Raw genomic sequence first — 21,336 nt, 5'->3', positions numbered from 1 at the left:
TGAAGAATGATTGCCTTTATTACTTGAAGGGATTTTCAATCAATCTTAATTTCTTATAGTTTCAATCCAATTGAGAAAGCTTAGGGTTACTTTTGGCAAATGTGTCTCCCCTCCCCCAAGGAAAGAGTAGAAAAGAGGGTGGGGAGACAGTGGGTGAATTTGGAGGATACTCATTGGGGTAGCTGAAGCAACACTGACTGTCCCGATGGCAGATAGGTGATGTTACGGGATCGTGAGAGCTGATAAGCGATATCTTCGGCTGCTTCAAGCTTCCGCAATTCTATAAGGCCATCACCTGCTGTAGCCAATGAATTGGCAATTAACTCAGCTGCTTTTGAATCTCCCTCAGCTGAAATTATAGCTGCTTTCTTCTGCTGCTCTGCCTGTAGATATGCACAGAAAGCAAAAAAATTACTTCAGAAAAGAAAGTTTACCGTATTTTTCGGAGTATAAGATACACCTTTTTCCCTCAAAAGAGAGGCTAAAAATTTGTGTGCATTTTATACACTGAATACAGGATTTTTTGCCTCCCGAAACCCTGCCCCCTTCACCAAAATGGCATTGCATAGACTTTAGGAGCCTTGCAGAGTGCTCCTGGGGGTTGGGGAGGGCAGAAATGAGCGAAAAACAGGATGTTTTTTTGCTCAATTTTGCCCCCACCCCCAAGCCGAGGAGCACTCTATAAGCCTCCTAAAGGCTGTGCATGCCCCTTTTTCGCAAAAAAATGGGCTGTTTTTTGCTCGTTTTTGCCCCCCCCCGAGCACTCTACAAGCCCTCCTAAAGGCTATTCATGCCCTTTTTTGGAAAAACAAACGGGCCCAGTTTTTAGGAAAAACGGCCCTTTTTTGGGAGGTCTGCAGAGTGCAAAACCTTTTTTTAAAATTTGCCTCTTTGAAACCTTGATGCGTCTTATACTCAGAAAAATATGGTAAGTGTTCATGTACTATTGAGCTAATAAAAGAATTGTGGTAGCTATAAGACAGTAACCAAATTAAGGCAATTAACAAAACAAATATAAGACAGAGAGAATGAATATGCTTGGAAAGAACAGTATCAAACTGGTATTTTCCATATTTTGATCAAGCAAGAGTAACAATTCTGCATGCTATGTTAGTGTTCTAATGTATTGCTACTATTCCTAGCGCACAACAGAGAGCAGATGTTAAGAAAGAACAATCCCTGCTATCCTTTTTAATGGAATCATTAAAGAACTTTTTCCGAGGAAAAGCAGCTGGAAAGTATGACCTAAGACCAACTAAATAGGTACTTTGGAAGTTCCCATTATATTGAATGCATGGTGGAGAGTTTGATATTTTCACTTATGCTTTTGCCATGACCTAAATTCTCTGAACTGAATATGGAATTCTAATATTAGGGAAGAAAAATCTATGGAAACTTCCAAAAGAGTAGGAAGTATATCTGATATTAGAGGTCTTTTGCAAACTCCAGAATAGAAGCTCCAATGAGATATAAAATAGTCTCTTAAAGGAAGCAACTCTCTGTTTAAACAAACAGTGCTATGACTATGCTCAGTTGCTAGAATAGTGAGTGTCAGGTTAAGAAAAGCAGCAGCAGATGGGTGGAGGAAAAAGATGGAACACAACATACCGATAGCTGTCATTTTGATAACAGTATTCTTAATAAAGGTGAGACTGGATTCTGTCATCATAATAATCATGTCTTATTTTAACCATGGTTTAAACCAAAATAACGATTCACACAATGTGTTAAGCCAAAAGCATATAGAATGTGCAATGGGGGAAACTATTAGTGTAAAACTCATCAAATCAGGAAAGTTTTGGAGAATTTGAGAATGTTCCATTTCTTTCCATACATCATGCTATTCTAGATGCTGTTCAATGCTGATTCTGGAAGTAAATCTTTTGCTCTAAAAGCAGTTTGATATATCCCACTAATAGTTCAGTTTCAATACAAGGCTGTTTGTATTAGGAATGCCTCATCCAGGACATCTCTAACCACTTCCAATTTAGTGGAATTGCTTTTGAAACCCACCAAACTGTGGCAAGGATAATATGATCAAGGATATTTCAGCATTATCTGGAGGGAAAACAAAATATTCTGGAGTTTCTAGAATTAGTTCCCGAATTAATGAGTTCTACAAATTCCTATTTATGGCTATAACGATGTTGTACACTACGATGCTGAAAATAACAAATTCTGAAAATTGGAGCATTAAAAAAAGGAGACAAAAATCTTTTCAGCAAGAAGTGAGTTAAGGCTGCTTGTACATATTCCTACCTTTTCCACTATGAATCTGGCCCTTTCAGCTTCTTGTTGGGCAACTTGCTTCATTTCTACTGCTTCTGTGAACTCTTTTCCAAATGTCAGGTGTGTCTGAGATGGAAATAGAAAAATAATACCAGTGAATTATAATAATATAAACCATTATTTCTTAACTTTGACAGTTTGAAGATGTGTGGACTTCAACTTCCATAATTCCCTAGCAAGCATATTGGGAACTTTGGGAGTTAAAGTTGATAAATACTGAAGTTTCCAAACTTGAGAAACCCAGATATAAACTATTAATATAATTTCCACAGATAATCATATCCTCCTAGCATACATATACTACACAGAGAAATGAGAACAGTTTGACTTCAGAGACCTTCCATTGCTGTTTCCATTCTCACTCCCCACACATCATATTACCAAATAGATTTGTATTTGTATCCCACTGAAAGATCGGAAGACTGAATTTCAGCTTGAACTCCATGCCCCCTTGGAGCTATGATTTTAATTTCCATAATCATCCAGACAATATGGTGCATGGATATTAAAGGGTGTCAAGTTGGGGAAGTCACAAAACAAAACATACATGTATCTTCAAGACAAGCAACATGAGAGGTGGAGACAACTTCCCTCATGTCACTCTCTCAACTATCTAGCGGCCATATGAAGTGCATATCTTCTTTTTTCCATTCTATATTTTTGCTATTTTGATTTTAAGGGTGAGGGTGGGGAAGTGAGATTGGTTTCTACACGACCTCTATCTCAATCACATTCTCGTTTTGAATGGGGTTAAAAAGGGGTCAGAAAACCCCTTTTTTGGAAAATTAATCAGGGTTCTGTGGTAGGGTGAAGTAGCTTGTGAACTGTCAATTCCTGCAACAGAAAATGGAAGAGGCAAAGAATGTGTTTTTCTCCCTCTGAAACAAATAGGAAATCTGTAGTAGGATATTGAAAAAGAGTAATTTTGAGAAGGCTGCAAAGGAGTAAGTCTCAAAGGGTTGTAGAAAGAAGGAAAAACAAATGAGGAATCTAAGCATAATTAGCAGTAGCACTGTGTTGGAGTGTACGAAGAGAGATAAGAAGCCGCAAGGCCACTTAAAAGTGTGTGAAAGGAAAATAAAGATTGTGCAGAAACCAAGAAAAGTTAAAAGTTCCAATAACAGCATCTGGTAAAGTTTTGAATAACATTTCTCACATTAGTTAATTGAGCCAGTTTTTTGGTGGGGGATTCTTTTGACATTATTGGGGACATACTCAGTTGATTATGGATGAATTTTTCTCATGCATTCACTTAAGACTTATCCTTTCTTATCCAGAGAGGAATCCCTGAGAGCAGCTTTTTATTTTGTTGTAGATGTTGGCTATGCTTTTAATGGAGTCATCTTCAGTTTTTTTTCTTCATTTTAAGTGTTATGTAAAATATATTTCCAAATATTTTCTATAATGCTGAGCTGTTATGGAAAAATTCTTGTGTGAGATTTCCTCATCACAACCTTAATGTAGAAACAACAGTCTAAATTTCTATTTTCATTCCTATAGAAGTTCAGTCTTGTGGTTGAGTTTGGATGTTGGATATTTGAAATGGAAGACTAGAAGATACATGATTTTCTCATGTTCTCCAACAGTACAAATTATTTGAGAGAGCAAGTTCAGCAACAAGGAATAACAACAACAAATTTTAAGAAGGTACTTGGTTGATACCTAGGACGCTGGCAGCAACCTGTATCAACATTAGCACCAGTGAGTGATATTTGTGACACATCTTTAAATATTCACTTGACTGAGTTTCATGTTTAATGAAGAAAAGAAATAATAATAATAACTTTTATCACAGTTGTCAATAACCAAAATATACAATTTATTGACATCATGGTACCAGGAGATGCCAGAGTTGGGAAAAAAAAAGAACTGGAAAAAATCATGAAATACCATGACCTGGCCACTGAAACTATGCAATTATGAATGAAACATGTAACAGTGATACCCATTGTCATCTGGGCACTTGGTACCATATCCAAGAATTTTATAAGATACATCAAGAAATTGCAGCTTCCTGCAATAACACCAGTGGAACTGCAAAAAACTGTGCAACTCGGAACATTGTACACTTAAGAAGGTTCTTGGCTGATATCTAGGACGCTGGCAGCAACCCGTATCAACCATTAGTAACAGTCAGTGGTATTTGTGATGCATCTTTGGAGGTTCAGTTGTTTGAGTTTCATGTTTGATGAATAGAGTGTAATAATAATCTCTGTTTTTCCAACTATTACAAAAAAAAATACAATACAATAGCAGAGTTGGAAGGGACCTTGGAGCTCTTCTAGTTCAACCCCCTGCCTAGGCAGGAAACCCTATACCGTTTCAGACAAATGGCTATCCAACATCTTCTTAAAGACTTCCAGTGTTGGGGCATTCACAACTTCTGGAGGAAAGTTGTTCCACTGATTAATTATTGCTTCCTTTGTGGATGGGGCTTGGAAAGAAGAAATTCTCTGATTCAAAAGCTAAATAAATTTATTCAAATAAAGCAGTTGCAATCTGCTTTAGCCATATATATTACTTTAATATTTTTTTTAAAAAAAATTAAGGATCTTCTAGTTGGAGACGAGAGAAAGATGCTTGTATGCTTTATTTCTACATGTCTTGTATGACATGTGTTTTCACTCTCTGTATGTATCTCTGTATGTTTTTAAAATATTTTTGTATGTTTCTACAGTTTTTAATTCTTGTTATCTCTAGTTGTTTCTTATAATATTACAACTTTAAATATCTTTCTAAAATACTTATTATTTCTACCAGTATATTTTTAGTAGATTTGATGAAGTAAAATTTAAAGCCATTTTCTACAAAAAGCTCTTATTTTCCCAGAGGACTTTTAATCTCTCCTATATAAATGGAATTCCTTTAAAAAAAAGTGGTAAATCTTCCAATTTAGAAGATGTTTAAAAAATTGGTAACTAGTAGTTGGTAGTGCTTATGAACTGCTATGGATCTATAAGGTGACATAAACAATCAATTTATCAAAACACAGTTGGATAGAATGAGTTCTAACATGGAAAATGCCACCATTTTTTATATGATAATTTTTCTGACATCAAGTAATCAGGTAAATAATGTTCTCATAAGATCAAGCAGGATGAACTCCCAAACTTCCTAAGTCTACTAGTACTTACCCTTAGAATCAGTCTGTTGCCGATTATATAATTATTTACCTATGTTACGAGATTGCTTTTAATCTTAAGACATGAGTAGGGGGAAAGATTTGACCCAAAAGCTGGATATAACTATAAACTCTCCTACAGAGGAAGCAAAATCAAAGCAAAGTCCCATTCCCGTCACAAAATTCTTGTTTTCCTTCCACAAATATAATCCACCCCTGGGGAAAAAAAGGCTGAATTGTGATGACTGAAGGCACCAGAAATGCCTTGAAGCAGTTTCTCTCCAAAAACATGGAAAAAATAGGTCAGGCCCAGCTTTATATGCTAGTTTCATCCAACCTGTATCTTTCCATTTTGAGAAGAATAGAGGATGGGACAAGCACAGGCAGCCTTATTTCAAAGAATTAACAACACTTCATGCAATTTCCTCCCTGTGAAAAGACACAAATGGAATAAGGACAAGTGTTTTGGAGGAAACTTCCCTTCCTGATAACTGCACCAAAAATTATTTACATACAAAGATGGAAAAATGAAATATCCACAGTAGAAGATTAATTATAAAATTAATAAAATTTGTGGAAATGGCAAAGCTGACTGGTTTGACTGGGGAAAAGATTACAGACTTTTTTAAAAAAGTCTGGAAGTTTGGATTTTATTTTGTTAAAAGAAGACTGAATTAATGATTTATAGACATGTGGCTTAGAAATGTCAAAGATTCTGGGAGACAGAATAAGATAACAATTACCAAATAGAAAGAAAGACAGAAGTCATAATTCTGTATTTTCTTTCTTTTTAATCTTTTAATTTTGTATCCTTTTATTATGTTTAAAAAAATCTAATTCAGAATCTGTGAAATAGAGACGCAGACTGGATATTCACTATTCCTTATTAAAGTATGCATATTTTGTAGATTAAAAAAAAGAAAAACATTACCTTTATAATATGAGTGGGGAAAACAGAAAAAAAACCTATAGGCTCATCCATTCAGAAATGGATCCTTCTGTATGAAAGTTATACAATCTAATAATAGAGAAATTAGCTGCAATTTTAGAATCCTAGATAAGGATTTTTCCTCTCATCAACAGAGATGATTAGGTATTGATGGATCTCAGCTTCCAGTCCACTTGTTCAGGGATGATGGGAGCTGGATTCCAGAAATATCAAGAGGTATATAGGTATCCCAACACCTATGAATGATTATAGAAAGCATCTATACCCTTTAATCTGGAACTTTGAATTAAGGGTGAAGTAGAAATATATCTGTAAAACATATAAAATTACACAGCTTCTAGATGTAGAATGCCTCTTACCAAGGAAACATCATCTAAAATGAGTCCAAATGTTGCTGCTCTTTCTGTCAGGTCTTCACTCACTTGTCTGGAAACCAGCTCTCTTTGTGTGATTAGCTCCCCAGCATCAAAGCGAGCCTGGAATAATGAGATATGTAAAACAGCACTTAGAACAGACAGCAAAGCTAAAATTAGAACTAGTGATTTATTAAAGTTTAATCCTAAATCAGATAGAATATTAGCCCATCAGCAACTATTATGCACATTTAATAACAAGCATCATTTTCATGCTGTTTCAGTGATAGTCTTCCCACAGGCATCAACTGCTCCTATGGGAAATAGCAAGTCAGTCTGGATTGGATTTCAAACTAAACCAATTGGGTTCTTCTGTTCATTGGAAATGAACTCCAATCGGGTATCCACAGTGTGTTTTGGATTACAATCCTCATTATTTCTTTCTCTAATAAAGGTAGGAATATGTCACATCAATCAGTATGTAAGTATATAGCTCTGTCAGAAGCTGTGCTATTAAAAAAGGGCAGGGCCACATTTTCTTTCAATAATAATGATAATAATAATACAGCTTGACATTATTTCTCTATCATTTTATAAAATAAATGTTGAATTTCATATTCAACTTCACTCTTTCACACTTTCAAATCCTTCTTATACACTGAAACATAGTCCTACAATCCATTCATTTGTTTCAGTAGAAAGTGTGAATAAAAAGAAGAGAAAGAAGTTATCAATGAGATAACTAGGATGGGAAATGGGAGAATAAAGACTGGATCAGATAAAGAAAGAGGTTACTAAATAAGGAGGAGGAGAAATGGGCGTGAATACAATATGGATCTTACTGCATAGATGCTAAGTGGTAAAATCTCACCAGCACAGTATATACACACTTTCAAGTTCATGTCTCTAGCTCTCTAAGTTATTTTTTTTTAATGTGATGCCTAGTTTTCCTCTGACTTATTGTTCACTTTCTGCAAACTGTTTGCTCTGTGTAGTGGATTAATATAATTCCTGAATATTCCTTCTAAGATGCCTTCCTCCTTTGTCTATGTACTGGCATCTTCCCCTTTCCCCCTTCCAAGAAAGAAAAATGCAGTGCCTGCATGTGAAACTGACAGGAGACAGATTCACTGGGAGCTTTCATGGGTTGCACAAGAATATGTCCACAAACACAGAAAAGGAAGGAAACGGAATTAGAAAGTCTTTTAACAGACAGAAGGAATAATTGGCTCCACAAAATTAAATGAATCAGGCTCTGCCCTTTGCAGCATCCCACTAAATGAAGCAAATAGAATTGTGGAAATAATGCCTAGGATCATAAGAGGAAACATGGTCTTATCCTACTCTCTCTTACCACCACAGATTTGAGGATCTCAGTTGTGATGGAAGGTAATACTCGTTCATCATAATCTTCGCCAATAGTGGTGAAAATCCGGGGGAGTTGTGTCATCACTGGCCTGAACAAGATTCGGAGTGTGATATTCACATTCTGTAGATCTACCCAGAAGATAGGAAGCAGATTGTAGCAGTTACATGTTCTGAGCCTTTACCAAGGTTCCCACACCTAGTTTTTTAGGAGTATTGGGACTACAATTCCCAGAATTCCATCAGTATACTCATACAAGCCTTGCACATAGAATTGCCAAAATAAAGGGTGATCTGCTGCCAAATAATCTAACCCATTTTTCTCTTCTAAATAGTTCTAGGCCAGCTTTAGTAAGGATAAAGATGACCATCAGAATAGTTTTCCCACCCATTCCAATCCTATCTAGTCACCTTTGCTAATTTTTATTTTCCTGCTCATTAGGGAATCCAGGGAGGGAAAGAAAAACATCCCAAAACCAGATAAGATGATCTGCAAATCACTGCCCCTCCCTGCTCCCCCAAAATGTAGGTGGAGGAGGAAAGAAGGATAACAAACTGATGTGTTTTTAACTCTTATTTCCATAATAGAAATATAACAGGATGGTTTGGTTAGGTTATAAGTTTTCATTAAAAGATAGTTTTGAGTCCATGTAATATACATGGCAGGGATACAAAAGTGGCTTTGCCACTGATGTCTACTTTATCTTCTTCAGACTTCCATTTGATCTGTCATTCAAGTATTAACCAAGTGCAATTTTTCTTAGTTTGAGATGAAGATCTGCCAGATGCCGTTATATGCTCTAGCTTTACGTGTTCAATCACCTAGCTCCAGCTCTCCATTCCATTAATAAAAATAGGATTTGTCTCACAGCTTACCTTTGCTCCCAGTGATTACAGGCACATTGCGAGGGCGGGAACGGCAGTCAAAGAGTATTGGCTTTTGAACCCAAGGAATGAGAAAATGGGTTCCTTCTCCCACCACTATGTCTTGAACACCTTGGAATCGATCAAATATGACAGCCCGGTGGCCTGCATCCACTGCAAATAATAATAATAATAAATTTTAATTTATAAACCGCTCCCATTCCTAAACAGGACTCGGGGCGATGTACAGTCATATTAAAACAGTATGAATACAAAATATAGATATACTTAAATATACAAATAGGTAAACGGAGGAGGTAGGATATGCACTGTACAATATTTAAATTAAAATACAAATAAACATTAAAATTACCCTTAAAAACTACCCAATAAGATGTTTGCCAGGAGGTTAAAAATGGGACTATAAATCAGTTAAGCCAGCTAATTGGAACAGGTGGGTCTTAAGCTTCTGTCGGAAGGAGCGGAGGTCGGTAATAGTTCTAATATCGGGGGGGGGGGGGGGGAATTCAAACAACATCCTTTGAATGCAAGAAAAATGGAATACTTTTTGTGTTCTTTATTTGTGTCAGAAGCATCAACAAATTACACACTTACAACATTCAACTGTGAGCCAATAAAATAGGTCATAGAAATACCACATATAAAAAGTATATAAAATAAATAGGATTAAAAGTAAATGACATTTACTAGGTTGACAGCATGAAGTTTTCTTCCAGATGTTAAAGGACATTGTATGCACCAAAGTACCGTGTTTCCGCATAAATAAGACATGCCCTGCTAATAAGCCAAATCGGGCTTTTCAGAGCATGCGCCATAAGCCTTCCCCTGAAAATAAGCCCGCCCCAACTATTTAAGCACATGCGCAATTGGTCACCGCCATTAACACTGTACCACCTACCGGTACAGCTTGCAGGGCAAAAAGAGGGCTCGCCGCAAAAACAGCAGCAGGCCAGCAATGTGATCACCCCTCCCGCCTGTTCCTTCTCGCTCAAAAAAACACCGCCCACCCCAATGGCAAAGGCAGCCTGCCTGGTTCCCTTCCTCACGTTCCTCGCCATTGTGCTCAGGGAAGCGGCTGGTGAAAAATAGTCCCTTCTTGCAAGTTCAATCAAACATCTTGAAATCACAAGGCGGCTTTTTTTTTAAACCAGGGGCTTCCCTGAACACAATGGCGAGGAACGCAACAGAGTTGGAAAGGTAAGAGGTGCACTCGCGGCCCAACACCGCCCACCACGCCCCAAAGGTAAAGGCAGCCTGCCTGGTTCCTTTCCCCACCATCCCTTTAACAAGGGGTGGCAGGTAGGGGGGAGAAGCGAGGAGCACCTCTTACCTTCCCAACTCCGCCATGTTCCTCACCCTTTTGCCCATTGAATCCCCTTGTAAAAAACAGCTCATGAGTTTAACTCGCGAGTTTTTTTTTACAAGGGGATTCAATGGGCAAAAGGGCGAGGAACGTGACGAAACTATCAGTCTCTGGTAGCGCTAGGACACGTGTCTTGCTTCTCCCCCCCACACCTGCCACCTCGTGCTAAAGGAATCGCGGGGAAGGGAACCAGGCAGGCTGCCTTTATCATTGGAGCGAGGTGGGCGGTGTTGGGCTGTGAGGTGCACCTCTTACCTTTCCAGCTCCGTCGCGTTCCTCACCCTTTCGGCCATTGAATCCCCTTGGAAAAAAAATCTCGCAAGTTGAATTAATGAGGTTTTTTTTACAAGGGGATTCAATGAGCGAAAGGGCGAGGAACTCGATGGAGCTGTCAGTCTCTGGTAGCGCTAGGACACGCGTCTCGCTTCTCCCCCCCCCCACCTGCCACTTCTCGGTAAAGGAACCGGGGAAGGGAACCAGGCAGGCTGCCTTTATCATTGGGGCGAGGTGGGCGGTGTTGGGCTGTGAGGTGCGCCTCTTACCTTTCCAGTTCCGTCGCGTTCCTCGCCCTTTCGCCCATTGCATCCCCTTGGAATTAATGAGGTTTAGTTTACAAGGGGATTCAATGGGCGAAAGGGCGAGGAATGCGATGGAGCTTGAAAGGTAAGAGGTGCGCCTCACAGCCCAACACCGCCCACCTCGCCCCAATGATAAAGGCAGCCTGCCTGGTTCCCTTCCCCGCCGTCCCTTTAGCGAAAGGTGGCAGGTGTGCGTGTGTGGGAGAAGCGAGCCGCGTGTCCTAGCGCTACCAGAGACTGACAGCTTCGTCTCATTCCTTGCCCTTTTGCCCATTGAATTCCTTTGTAAAGAAAATCTCACGAGTTGAACTCATGAGTTTTTTTTACAAGGGGATTCAATGGGTGAAAGGGTGAGGAACGCGACAGAGCTGGAAAGGTAAGAGGTGCGCCTTGCTTCTCACCCCCCCACCTGCCACCCCTCGTTAAAGGGACAGCGGGGAAGGGAACCAGGCAGGCTGCTTTTACCATTGGGGTGAGGTGGGCGGTGTTGGCCGTGAGGCGCATCTCTTACCTTTCCAGCTCCGTCGGGTTCCTTGCCATTGTGTTCAGGGAAGCCCCTGGTTAAAATAAACACCCCTTTTTGGGATTTCAAAATGTTTGATTGAACTCACGAGAAGGGGTTTTACCAGCCGCTTCCCTGAGCACAATGGCGAGGAACGTGACGGAGCTGGAAAGGTAAAAGGCGCGCCTCGCTTCTCACCTGCCCCAGAAATAATAAGCCCTCCCCTTAATAAGCCCAAGGCCATATTTTGTGGGCCAAAAGAAAATAAGACCCTGTCTTATTTTCTAGGAAACACGGTATGTGTGAGGCAGATTGTTCTTCTCCACATTCACTGAGAGTATCTTCTACTGCAGGGGTGTCAAACGGGCGTCACCATAGGCCACACCCATTCCAGCTCTGTGAAGGGGAAAACTGTCATGATATGTCACGTGACAAGAGTTTGACACCTGTGTTCTACAAGGAAGCCCCATTTTCTTAGATGATTCTTTGATCTTCCTACTCTGGGCAGTCTATTTATTGATTTCCATATTGGCCAAGGTTGTTTTTGACCAGGTGGCAGACAGTTGTATAGCCATACCGGCATACTGTTGCCCTGTAGTGCCTTACTCACCTGCCATAGTTTTAGGATGATCTGTGGTGGCCGGTTGTTAGGAGGGACAAAAGTTTTGAGAAAACTGTTCCTTGTTTTCAGTTTCGACCTTTGGGGATTGATGGCCATTTGTAGGTGTGTTTATGGGAATGTTGCTCTAACCCACACATTCTGTGGAGCACTTTCTCAGCAAAAGATTTTGGGGGGGAGGGGGGCAGATAGATAATGCACCTTTTATATTAGGGTTGGTGTTACACATCCAGTGACCAGTCTTGCTGCTTCATTTAGGGCCACATCCACTTGTTTTGCATGTTTTAATCTATGATTAATATAGGGCTAATGTGGGTGTTCTTAATGTGTTTGGTTGGGCAATGCAACTTATACCCATTATTTACTCAAAATGCTGTTCCTAGCATGTATTTTCTGGCTGGTATTAAAACAGTGGTTCTTAAAGGTAAATGTGCAGTCCAGAGTTACTCCCAGATATTTTAGAGCAATGCAAAGTTCAATGTTCCTTTTGTATTATTTCCAGATGGTAGCTTTTACCAATGAGATACTCACTGGATACATAGAACTACAACTCATTTCATTCACTACCATTATTGTACGTGGAAAAGTAATTATCTCCTGTTTGTGTTCTTTGGTAGGTCTGTGGCCAAATACAACAAACTGCCCTATCCGAGAAATGGAGAAGCATCACTGTTGTGCTAATTACATCATTAACTGGCCAGTTCAAAGCAGTTTAAGACTGGATTACTTATAATTCTGCCAATACTCCCTAAACTCCAGTCCAGCTGAATCTGATTAAAGACATTAGTGATTAAATCTAGAATGTTCTATATACAATAATTTGTTCTCCCATGAAATGATAGCTCTTCTATGTTCTTGTTTGTATCAGATCATGTAAAAAAATTCAATTTCTTTAGATTTTATCTTTGTTATTTTCTATCATAATCATCTCTGCCTCACTAATTAAGGCAGCTCTTCCTCAATCCTGAAGTATTACAACCATAAGAATTTTAACTGTGAGGTACATCCCAAAACATATGAAAAACACCTTGCTGAGGAAGTTTTATGTGTCTAATGGCAGTTTGCATACAGGTAGTCTTCTATTCAGAACCATTCATATAATGACCAAAGTTAAAATGTCACTGAAAAGGTGACTTAGTATCAGTCCTCACATTTATGACCACTGCAGCCTCCTAAAAGTCATATGATCAAAATTTAAGTACTTGGCAACCAGTATGCATTTACAATGGCTTCAGTGTCCCAAATCATGTGATTGCCATTTGCAATCTTCCCGGCCAACTTCCAACCAGCAAAGTCAATTCTTGCCCCAACTGTTATTGTCCTTTAATCTCCTAAAATTTTGAAATAAGCTACTACTTGCTTCAGCATTGATTTTGGAAGTTCTTTTGGATGTTATCAGAATCAGTAGACACTAGAGACTGGTCCTTTTCAGCAGTGCATTCACATCTTTGTACCAGTGTCTTGAAAATATAAAGGTACAGTGAAATCTACTTTAAGTTAGGTGCAACTCTTGGTGATTGCATTCATACTATTTTCTTGGCAACAGCACAAAAGTGCTTTTGAAGCACTTAACTTTAACTACTAAAAGTAATTAACTTCTAGGGATTTTTGCAAGCTTTCCAGCCTGTCTAACTTACAATCCTGAGATTTCCTAGTGCTTTTCTATCAAAGTATTGCTCGTATCTACTATGCTTAGCTTCTTCAAGATCAGATAAGGTCAAAGGGTGCTGCCACCTGCTGAGACTTTTCTTTAAGGCAGAACAGATTGCCCACATTTCAACTTCTGTTCAGTAAAACAGTGTAATGCTACATTTTAAATCTGACATTTAGTTGCACACAGTTTAAAATACATTTACAAACCTCCTTGCAAAAAAAAAATAGGACATTAATTTCTTACAATGTAGCTTATCTATGAGAGGTAAACAGCACTTATAGTAAATTCTACATGAGTTAGAAAAGTATTTTTCAATGGCTACAGAAGAATAACTGTCTCAGGAGAAAAGTAGGAAATGAAGGTCTTTGGTTATAGGCTTAATTCTGCTAGAACTGTCATTCTTCTGGCCATCACAGTAGAAGAGAAAAAAAATGAGCTGCTATTTTCTGTAGTTTTGTTTTTAAATTCTTTGATGGAGAATCTTCTAAGAATGTGGGCTTGAGATTTTTAAACAAAAGTATTATTATATAAGCTGAAATTATTATATTTCATCAATTCCTATCTTAATTCCTATCTTGGTTATCTCACAGGAAAGCAAATGCCCTGCAGAGAAAGTCTTCCTTACCATTATACAGAGCAGAGTTGACAACTCCACCAACAATCGCCAGTCCCAAGCCGAGTTTGCCCACAGTCTCAAAAATTTTGGAAGCCATTAGTGCCAAAATAAGTCTTGCTTCTGTTTTCTGATATAATCACACCTATGCAGGTAGGGAGAAAATCCAGTAATAAGAAAAGTTGGGGCAAAGAAATGGCTTCTCAGTTGATACTTCTGCTTAAACAGCAGCTTCCTATGCCTATATTAAAAAAAAGAGCTTCACAGAATATAGTAGTTATTTAAGAATACTATTTGGATAATGTAAAATACAATCCCTGCAATAATATGCAACAATCCAAGACTTTAAGGGGAAAAATATTAGAATGCTGATATATCTTTAAAAAAATCATGTGATTTCAGGAAAAGGCATGGTTGATTTAAGATGATCTTGAATGTGCAACGTGAACACTCAAATCATCTTTTCCTCTTTGAATCTAGATTGATGCACAGCCCTAGCAATTCTGTAAATGCAGTATCTTCTCCTGACTGTATATAAAACATTTCCAAAAACTTATTCTCCCATATTTAGGAATATCAGAACCTAGAATTAAATTAGTTAAATTAGTAGATTTAATCTTTTAAAGTTACTCTTTAATCCTAGAATAAAATGTTCTTATTAAATACAAACGATGGAAGAATATTAAGATAATAAGATAGTCTGGTCAAAATAGTCCAGCCACATTTTTTTGTGTCTTGGGGCAATTAGCAAATACACTAAGAAGACTAAATTGGCAAATGAATAAGTATGTCTAATTGTCCGACCAATCTCCATCAATCTCTTTAACAAATGTGATTTTCAAATGTTTCACCTTGAGGAAAACTCCCAGCAATGGTCTTTATATTTGGTACAGCAATGTGTTCTGTGGACACATTGTTAGAATCCTGTTCATTCAAGGTTCTGTTAAAGCTTGATGGGTCTGATGGACTCCTATTTCCCAAGCACAGTACACATTATACACCCCTTGGGTGTTCTAGACTGTGGGTTAACTCAGTAGCTGTGGCAAGCTTTTTTTACTGAATAAATCTAGTGATATAGATTTTAAGATATAGTCTTTTCCAAAGCTTTTAATATAAATTTCCACAGCAATTTTTATTCTAGCCAATCCCTCCATTATAACGTCTTCTCCCTCTCACAGGAATCCGCCCTTTGCAAATCCTGTCTAATCCCTACTACCTCTACTGAAATGGACAGATACCCCAACCATCTTGCTTCACTCCGAGTTCTGGAAGACTACAGGAGCATGTGCAATTCTTTTTATTTGCAGAATCCGCCCATCTCCCAAATCCCATTACCTACCCCAGCCATTTCTCCATTTTGTGGCCGTGCTTTTCCAATCTGCGGCTCAAAACCTTCATTTGCGAGAATTCTGCACCGCATTTCAAGCGAAATCCCAAAATATCAGAATTTCTTTTCAATCATGCTTTTGCATTTCAACACGCAGCGCTTTGGTAAATTCTCCCCCGTTATTTCCCAACAAAAGATGCACCCAGTTCAGCAGAAGGGGGAAAAAAGGCAAAGCGCAACGATTCTTAGGCATAACTCACCTCGTAAGGAAGAATTGACCTCCACATGAAGACTCCACCAAGCCACCTGGTCCCTCTGTACTTACGCACAAGGCGCACCCGAGCGTCGGCCCTGGCTAGCTGCGGCAGTGCCTGACGGGATTCGTAGTTCTTTCAACGGTAAAGCACAAAACAATATCCTCAGCACCACAGGCCATATACGAGCAAAATGAAACTTCGAATCCCGGCCGGCACCGCGATGCAAAGGCCCGCCCTTTCCTATTGACGACCGCCGCAGGGCTTCATGGGAATGGTTCGTATGTTGAACTGAGCCAGGCGGTAAGCACGAGGGAAAAGTGAACGTAGGAGGCGCGTGGATTCCCCTCCCCCCTCCGTTTGGAGATGAAGAACTTAGTGCTTAAAGCTCGAATATGCCGTTTTTTGAGTTGGTGCAGCAAAGAGAAGAATGATATATAACGGAATATCCCCCCCCCCCGTTGATTTGATGCTGAAAGTCTACGTGTTTTAAGAATATGGAGCGGGAATTAAAAAAAAGCTGTTCATGTGACATAACTCATGGTTTACTTAACCATGCTTTATGAAATGTATGGGGTGTGACTATCTTAACCATAGACAGTTAGCACAGTGAGGTTTGCTGTTAAAGTCATGCCTTTTCTCCAGACATTTATTTGACAACCCATTACTTTTAGTTTCAACTACAAAATTTATTTAACATCTTTTAAAAATTGTCTACGGCTGTACTATAAAAGTATGAGCATTATATACAAACTAACGAGCAACGTTGTTGCTCCAACCTTAGCACTGAATATTCCATGTGTTATTTAATCCAAAAACTGAAAGGTTTTCTTGTTTTCAATATGTAAAGAGACTTCCATGGGCAAAGATAAGTTACCCCTCATTTTGAATTTTTTCTCCAACTTGAGATCGGTTCATACAACCAAATGACTTTAGTTAATTAGGGTGTCATGAAAACATAATATCTATATAGCTATATGATTAATTTATGCTTCAGATGTGGTTTTAATCCAGAAAACTGGATTGGCCACTTATTCTAGGCTCCTTCAAAGAACTATAATTCAAAAATAAAGATTTAAAAGTACAGCCGATGTGTTCAATTTTTTAAGTTACTGAATTGAAGGAAACTGTTTTTATTCCAAAGAAATGTTTAACTAAAAGATCAAGAAGATACCTTTGCTTTTCATCACAATAATTTATATTTATGCATGCAGTACAGAAGTATATGTAACGGTTGTCCCCCATCTAAATGAATTCTGTTAGTAATGGCTGACTATTTTATCCATTTTGACAAATCTGCATTCAGTGCATCAGATTATAGTTTTGTACCAATAGATTCATGATGCATGTATATTCAACCAAGAGAACACAATTGATGGATAGCCAATATTAAACATTGTATTTTTTTCCTCCCTCCCATTAGTATTCCTTCAGGAGGACAAATAAAAGTTTCCCATTTAAGAGCGTAATACAAAGGTAAGAGGTTTGCATTCTGATGTAGGTACCAGTAATTGCCTAGAACAGTGGCTCCCAACCTTATGAGCACAAGGGACCAGTTCTGTGGAGGAAGGTTTTTCCATGATCCAGAGGTGGTGTGGTTTTGTGTGCTGCCTGTATCTTGCCGGTGGGGCTTTTGCTTGTTTGCGCGGCCCAGTTTCTGGCATCTGCAGCCCCAGTGCCGGTCCACATACCAGGCATTGGGAACCCCTGCTCTAGAAGTTATGTGGTTGGGACTAAAATTGAAAACATCTCTCATTTGCGTACTTTTATGTATTGCCCTGCTCATTCATGCATAACATTGAGTGGAGTCTGTTATATAATGAGGTAAAACAGCTTATTGCTCCATGACGAGCTTGGAGGGATGGTGACAGATATTTGCTGTTGCTTGGAAGTTTTGAAAAAATTGTCATATGTTGACTTTAATAGCAAATACCAGAAGGTTTAATGATTAAGAGGTTACAATCTGAGGCCCAGAGTTGGGTGTAACATTAGATAAAGCCCAAAACTATCAGGCATTTTTATATGGTAATATTAATATAAAACTAGAGAGCAAATATATTTAATTGAATTGAATTTAATTTAAATACACTTAAATGCAAATGAAATGGAACTTAATTTTTGAACTGAATAGAGTCGCCACCTTTTGGAATATGACCCCCCAGTTCATCTAAGCCCCGGGGCAACAATTGTCTCTTTAAAAGTTGCACAATCCTTGTTTAATTAGTTATAAAGGTATATGCTTCCTAACCAATCACTATGACACTAGTGGCCTTTAGTAGATTTTTCTCTATTGTTTTGCTAATTTAACATTCAGATTCTAGTGAGAAATTTTGTTTTGCAATAGGACATAGGTTAACCTTAAAAAAAAATTCACCTCACCTGTAAAATAGCCTATTTCAGTTGTTTCAAGATATACTGCAATCAGTAAGGCAATGCAGTATTTTTAAGAAAGTACCTGTAAATTAGATATGCCAGTTTGGGATCACTAGATCTTTTGTGTTTTCATCCAGGGGTAAGAGGTGGAATGATTCTTAATTTCTTTCAGCTTCCCCATGCTTTGCTGCTTACTCTGAATTAAACCAACTAAGCTAATTGAATAGGGATCTAAAGCAGTGGTGAAATTCATTTTTTTTTACTATCGGTTCTGTTGGTGTGACTTGGTGGTGGGGTCCTGTGACCGAGTGGCCGTGGCCAACTCGATGTCACTCATGGCCACACCCACTCAGTCACATGCCCCCACGACCACCAAGCTACGCCCACAGAACCCGGTAGGAAAAAAATGTGTGTATGAGTCTGTTCACAGCAGAGCTGCTCCTCCATTTATGGTCCCCTGTGGCCCCCTCCCTCCCGAGAGTTGAAGTACCTTAAAGGGACAGGCTGCAGCATCTCTGCTGTGAACAGAGGGAGAAACATTTGGATTGTCTCTGCCATAGAATTCAATGTTAAATACAGCATAGACAATTTGAACATTTCTCCCTCTCTTCATAGCAGAGCTGCTGCTCCCTTTATGGCCCTCCCTGGCCCCCTCCCTCCCTGGGTCTATTTTAAAGGGACAGGCTGCAGCAGCTCTGCTGTGAATGGAGGGAGAAACGTTCAGATTGTGTGGGCCGGCTGTGTGGCCAGAAGAGGTGAGTGGCGACAGGGCGACCAGGTGGGCGTGGCCGGGACTACCAGGGATTTTTGCCACCGGTTTAGAGGACTGATGCCAATTGTCCCTGCCAGTTCGGTCGAACCAGGCGGATTTTACCCCTGATCTAAAGTGGGAGCATAATTTCTCCCACTCTATTTCTATTTAATAGAGATGAAGATACTATCCTGCTTAAAATCAAATAGACAAGCATTCCTTAGCAAATATCTGTGTGATTTACTTTAGTTTAGTGTTTAATATCGAGATACCAGCTAGTAAAGAACATTTTGTTGAGCATCTGTGAAGTTTTATTAACATTTTTAAATGATCTCAGAAGAGAACTATCCTGAAGGTTTTCCTATTTACAAAATAGCTACCAAAGGAAACAGCTAAAGTGTTATTTATAACTCCTAATTCATTTTTTAATTTTACTAATCAAGTGGTTACTAGTGCTAGGCTTCAGCTGTTTACCATTTTTCAACATCATAAAGTGTGTGTGGGATCCACAGACATTCATGTGTATGATGCTAAAATTTAGCACTGCAGTGTGCTGGCTGCCACTTTAATATTTTCTAATTACAACATTTAAGACTATAATAAAAGATAAGACAGAGAATCCCGTGGCTGTAAAGGGAGACTACTGTATTGCTCCGTGTTAATTCAATCAAATCTTAGTATTATTCAAGGGCTCAAGCCCTTGAATAATACTAAGATTTGTAACTTTAGTTACAAAGAAGATTTTTTAAAAATCATTTAAGAATAATAATATTTGTTTCCATTGCTTCACTCATCATTCCTGATTCAATAAGGAAGACAGTGATACTTGTAAATATGAGCAGAATGTCACTGGATGAGTCTCTCTTCCACCTGAGACTATATGAAAATATGTCCCATACAAAATGATGCCTTTGGTGGCATTTCTATCTCCATCTGTTCACCACTACCCCCTCCTTTCTTTCCTGATTCTCTTTTAGCTGACTGTGGTTCAAACCTCCATTAAGCACTAAGTAGGCAGAATCAAAGCAATTGGCCATTATATAGCTTCCATTAAAAATGAAGAAAAGGCAGAAAATTGCCTTCTTTACTTCAACATATTGCTGAGAGAGCAACATTTCTAGGAATAGAGCACATAAAAAAAAAGAAACCAAGGGATCTGCTGACTGAGCACCTTTGGGAGGCATAATACACTCACCTGTCTCACCAGGAAGAAGAATGATTGATTCTGAAGCTAGTATCAGTGGCAAAAGGCTATCTTTTCAGTACTGTGTGTGGTTTCTCCCAACTGCATCTGTTAGGGGCTGGACCCCATTTTGTTTTTAAATGATAAAAAAAGAACCTTGCTGATCTAAAAGCTATGTAATAAAAAATCCAAAGTAGCTAACTTAGTGCTTCTGAAAAGACCAAAAGCAGAATGTGAGCACAATACTATTAGGCATTCTGCTCAGCAACAACCTAGCCTAGCTGTAAAGCCTAACTGTAAAGAGCCAAGATGATAAGCAGCCCTATCTTCCTTGGCAGCCTTGCCATTAAGTTTTAGATTATTACTCCAAGCCAGGGATGACATCCTATTGGTTCGGGCCAGTTCACACGAACCGGTAGTAAAAAAATGCTTAATAAAGTAAAAAAAAAAAGTTCTGGCGATCAGCTGTATTGCATGATGGTAGGAACTTTTTAAAAAACTTTTTAAAAAGAATTTGGGGTCTATTTTTGCTCCCAGGAGGCTTATCTGAGGCCTGAGGCAAAGGGGGGGGGTGTTGTGAAAGAAAGAAAGGAAAGAAAAAGAAAGAAAGAAAGAAAGAAAGGGAGGGAGGGAGGGAGGGAGGGAAAAAGAGGGAGGAAGGACCACAAACCTGGCACTAGATGCAGCTTCAGATACCTTGAAAGAGCACAGCAATCCAGGGCTGGAAGGGACCTGGAGGTCATCTAGTCCAACCCCCTGCTCCAGCAGTGATTTTCTGTATTTTGATCCCTTAGTCATATGACTACATAGCCATGCCCACCCAATCATATGACCCCCACCAAGCCACGCCCATAGAACTGGTAGGAATTTTTTTTAGATTTCACCACTGCTCCAAGCCCATGAAAATTCTTTATTAAGGCTACCAGAAGTAGCATCTAATAGTCATCCATTCTTTTGTAGTGCAGGTCTAGAAGTCTAGAGTGAAAAATGTATGATGCAATACGATAAGCTATAATGGGGATTCAGCCTAGCGTGATATCCAGATTAAATAGCAGAATAAGAAAATTTACTTATTCCAAATTTGTAATAATATTTGTTCTAGGATTACTGACTTAAAGCAGAGTTTGGTATGTCACTGGAAAATGTTAAGCTATGGT

At 38.9% G+C, this 21,336-nt stretch overlaps 1 protein-coding gene across 2 annotated transcripts; it reads right to left on the bottom strand.

Moving 5' to 3' along the window:
- PHB1 (prohibitin 1) lies at positions 1-16,031 on the bottom strand. 2 transcript variants are annotated; one of them, XM_081932768.1, is made up of 7 exons: positions 15,879-16,031; positions 14,304-14,436; positions 8,954-9,115; positions 8,067-8,209; positions 6,719-6,835; positions 2,260-2,355; positions 1-383 (listed from the first exon to the last, which is right to left on the bottom strand). In XM_081932768.1, the coding sequence occupies exons 2-7, from the start codon at positions 14,389-14,391 to the stop codon at positions 171-173; spliced, it is 819 nt and encodes a 272-aa protein (XP_081788894.1). In that variant the 5' UTR covers positions 14,392-14,436; positions 15,879-16,031; the 3' UTR covers positions 1-170. The 2 variants fall into 2 exon arrangements, with proteins under 2 accessions (XP_081788894.1, XP_081788895.1); XM_081932769.1 differs by lacking the exon at positions 15,879-16,031 and adding an exon at positions 15,631-15,840.
- Between the last annotated feature and the right edge of the window lie 5,305 nt (positions 16,032-21,336).

The sequence above is a fragment of the Natrix helvetica genome (assembly GCF_964273705.1).
Source record: "Natrix helvetica genome assembly, chromosome: Z".
Lineage (NCBI taxonomy): Eukaryota > Metazoa > Chordata > Lepidosauria > Squamata > Natricidae > Natrix > Natrix helvetica.
The sequence above is the reverse complement of the archived record's forward strand: the minus strand, read 5'-3'. Positions and strand labels throughout refer to the sequence as shown.

Coding starts and splice junctions, on each gene's coding strand:
- PHB1 (XM_081932768.1), bottom strand. CDS start 14,391: ATGGCTTCCAAAATTTTTGAGACTGTGGGCAAACTCGGCTTGGGACTG. Junction 6,836..8,066: donor AGATCCTCAAATCTGTGGTG/GTAAGAGAGAGT, acceptor TCATTATTCCAG/GCTCGCTTTGATGCTGGGGA. Junction 384..2,259: donor CCAGATTCATAGTGGAAAAG/GTAGGAATATGT, acceptor GCATATCTACAG/GCAGAGCAGCAGAAGAAAGC.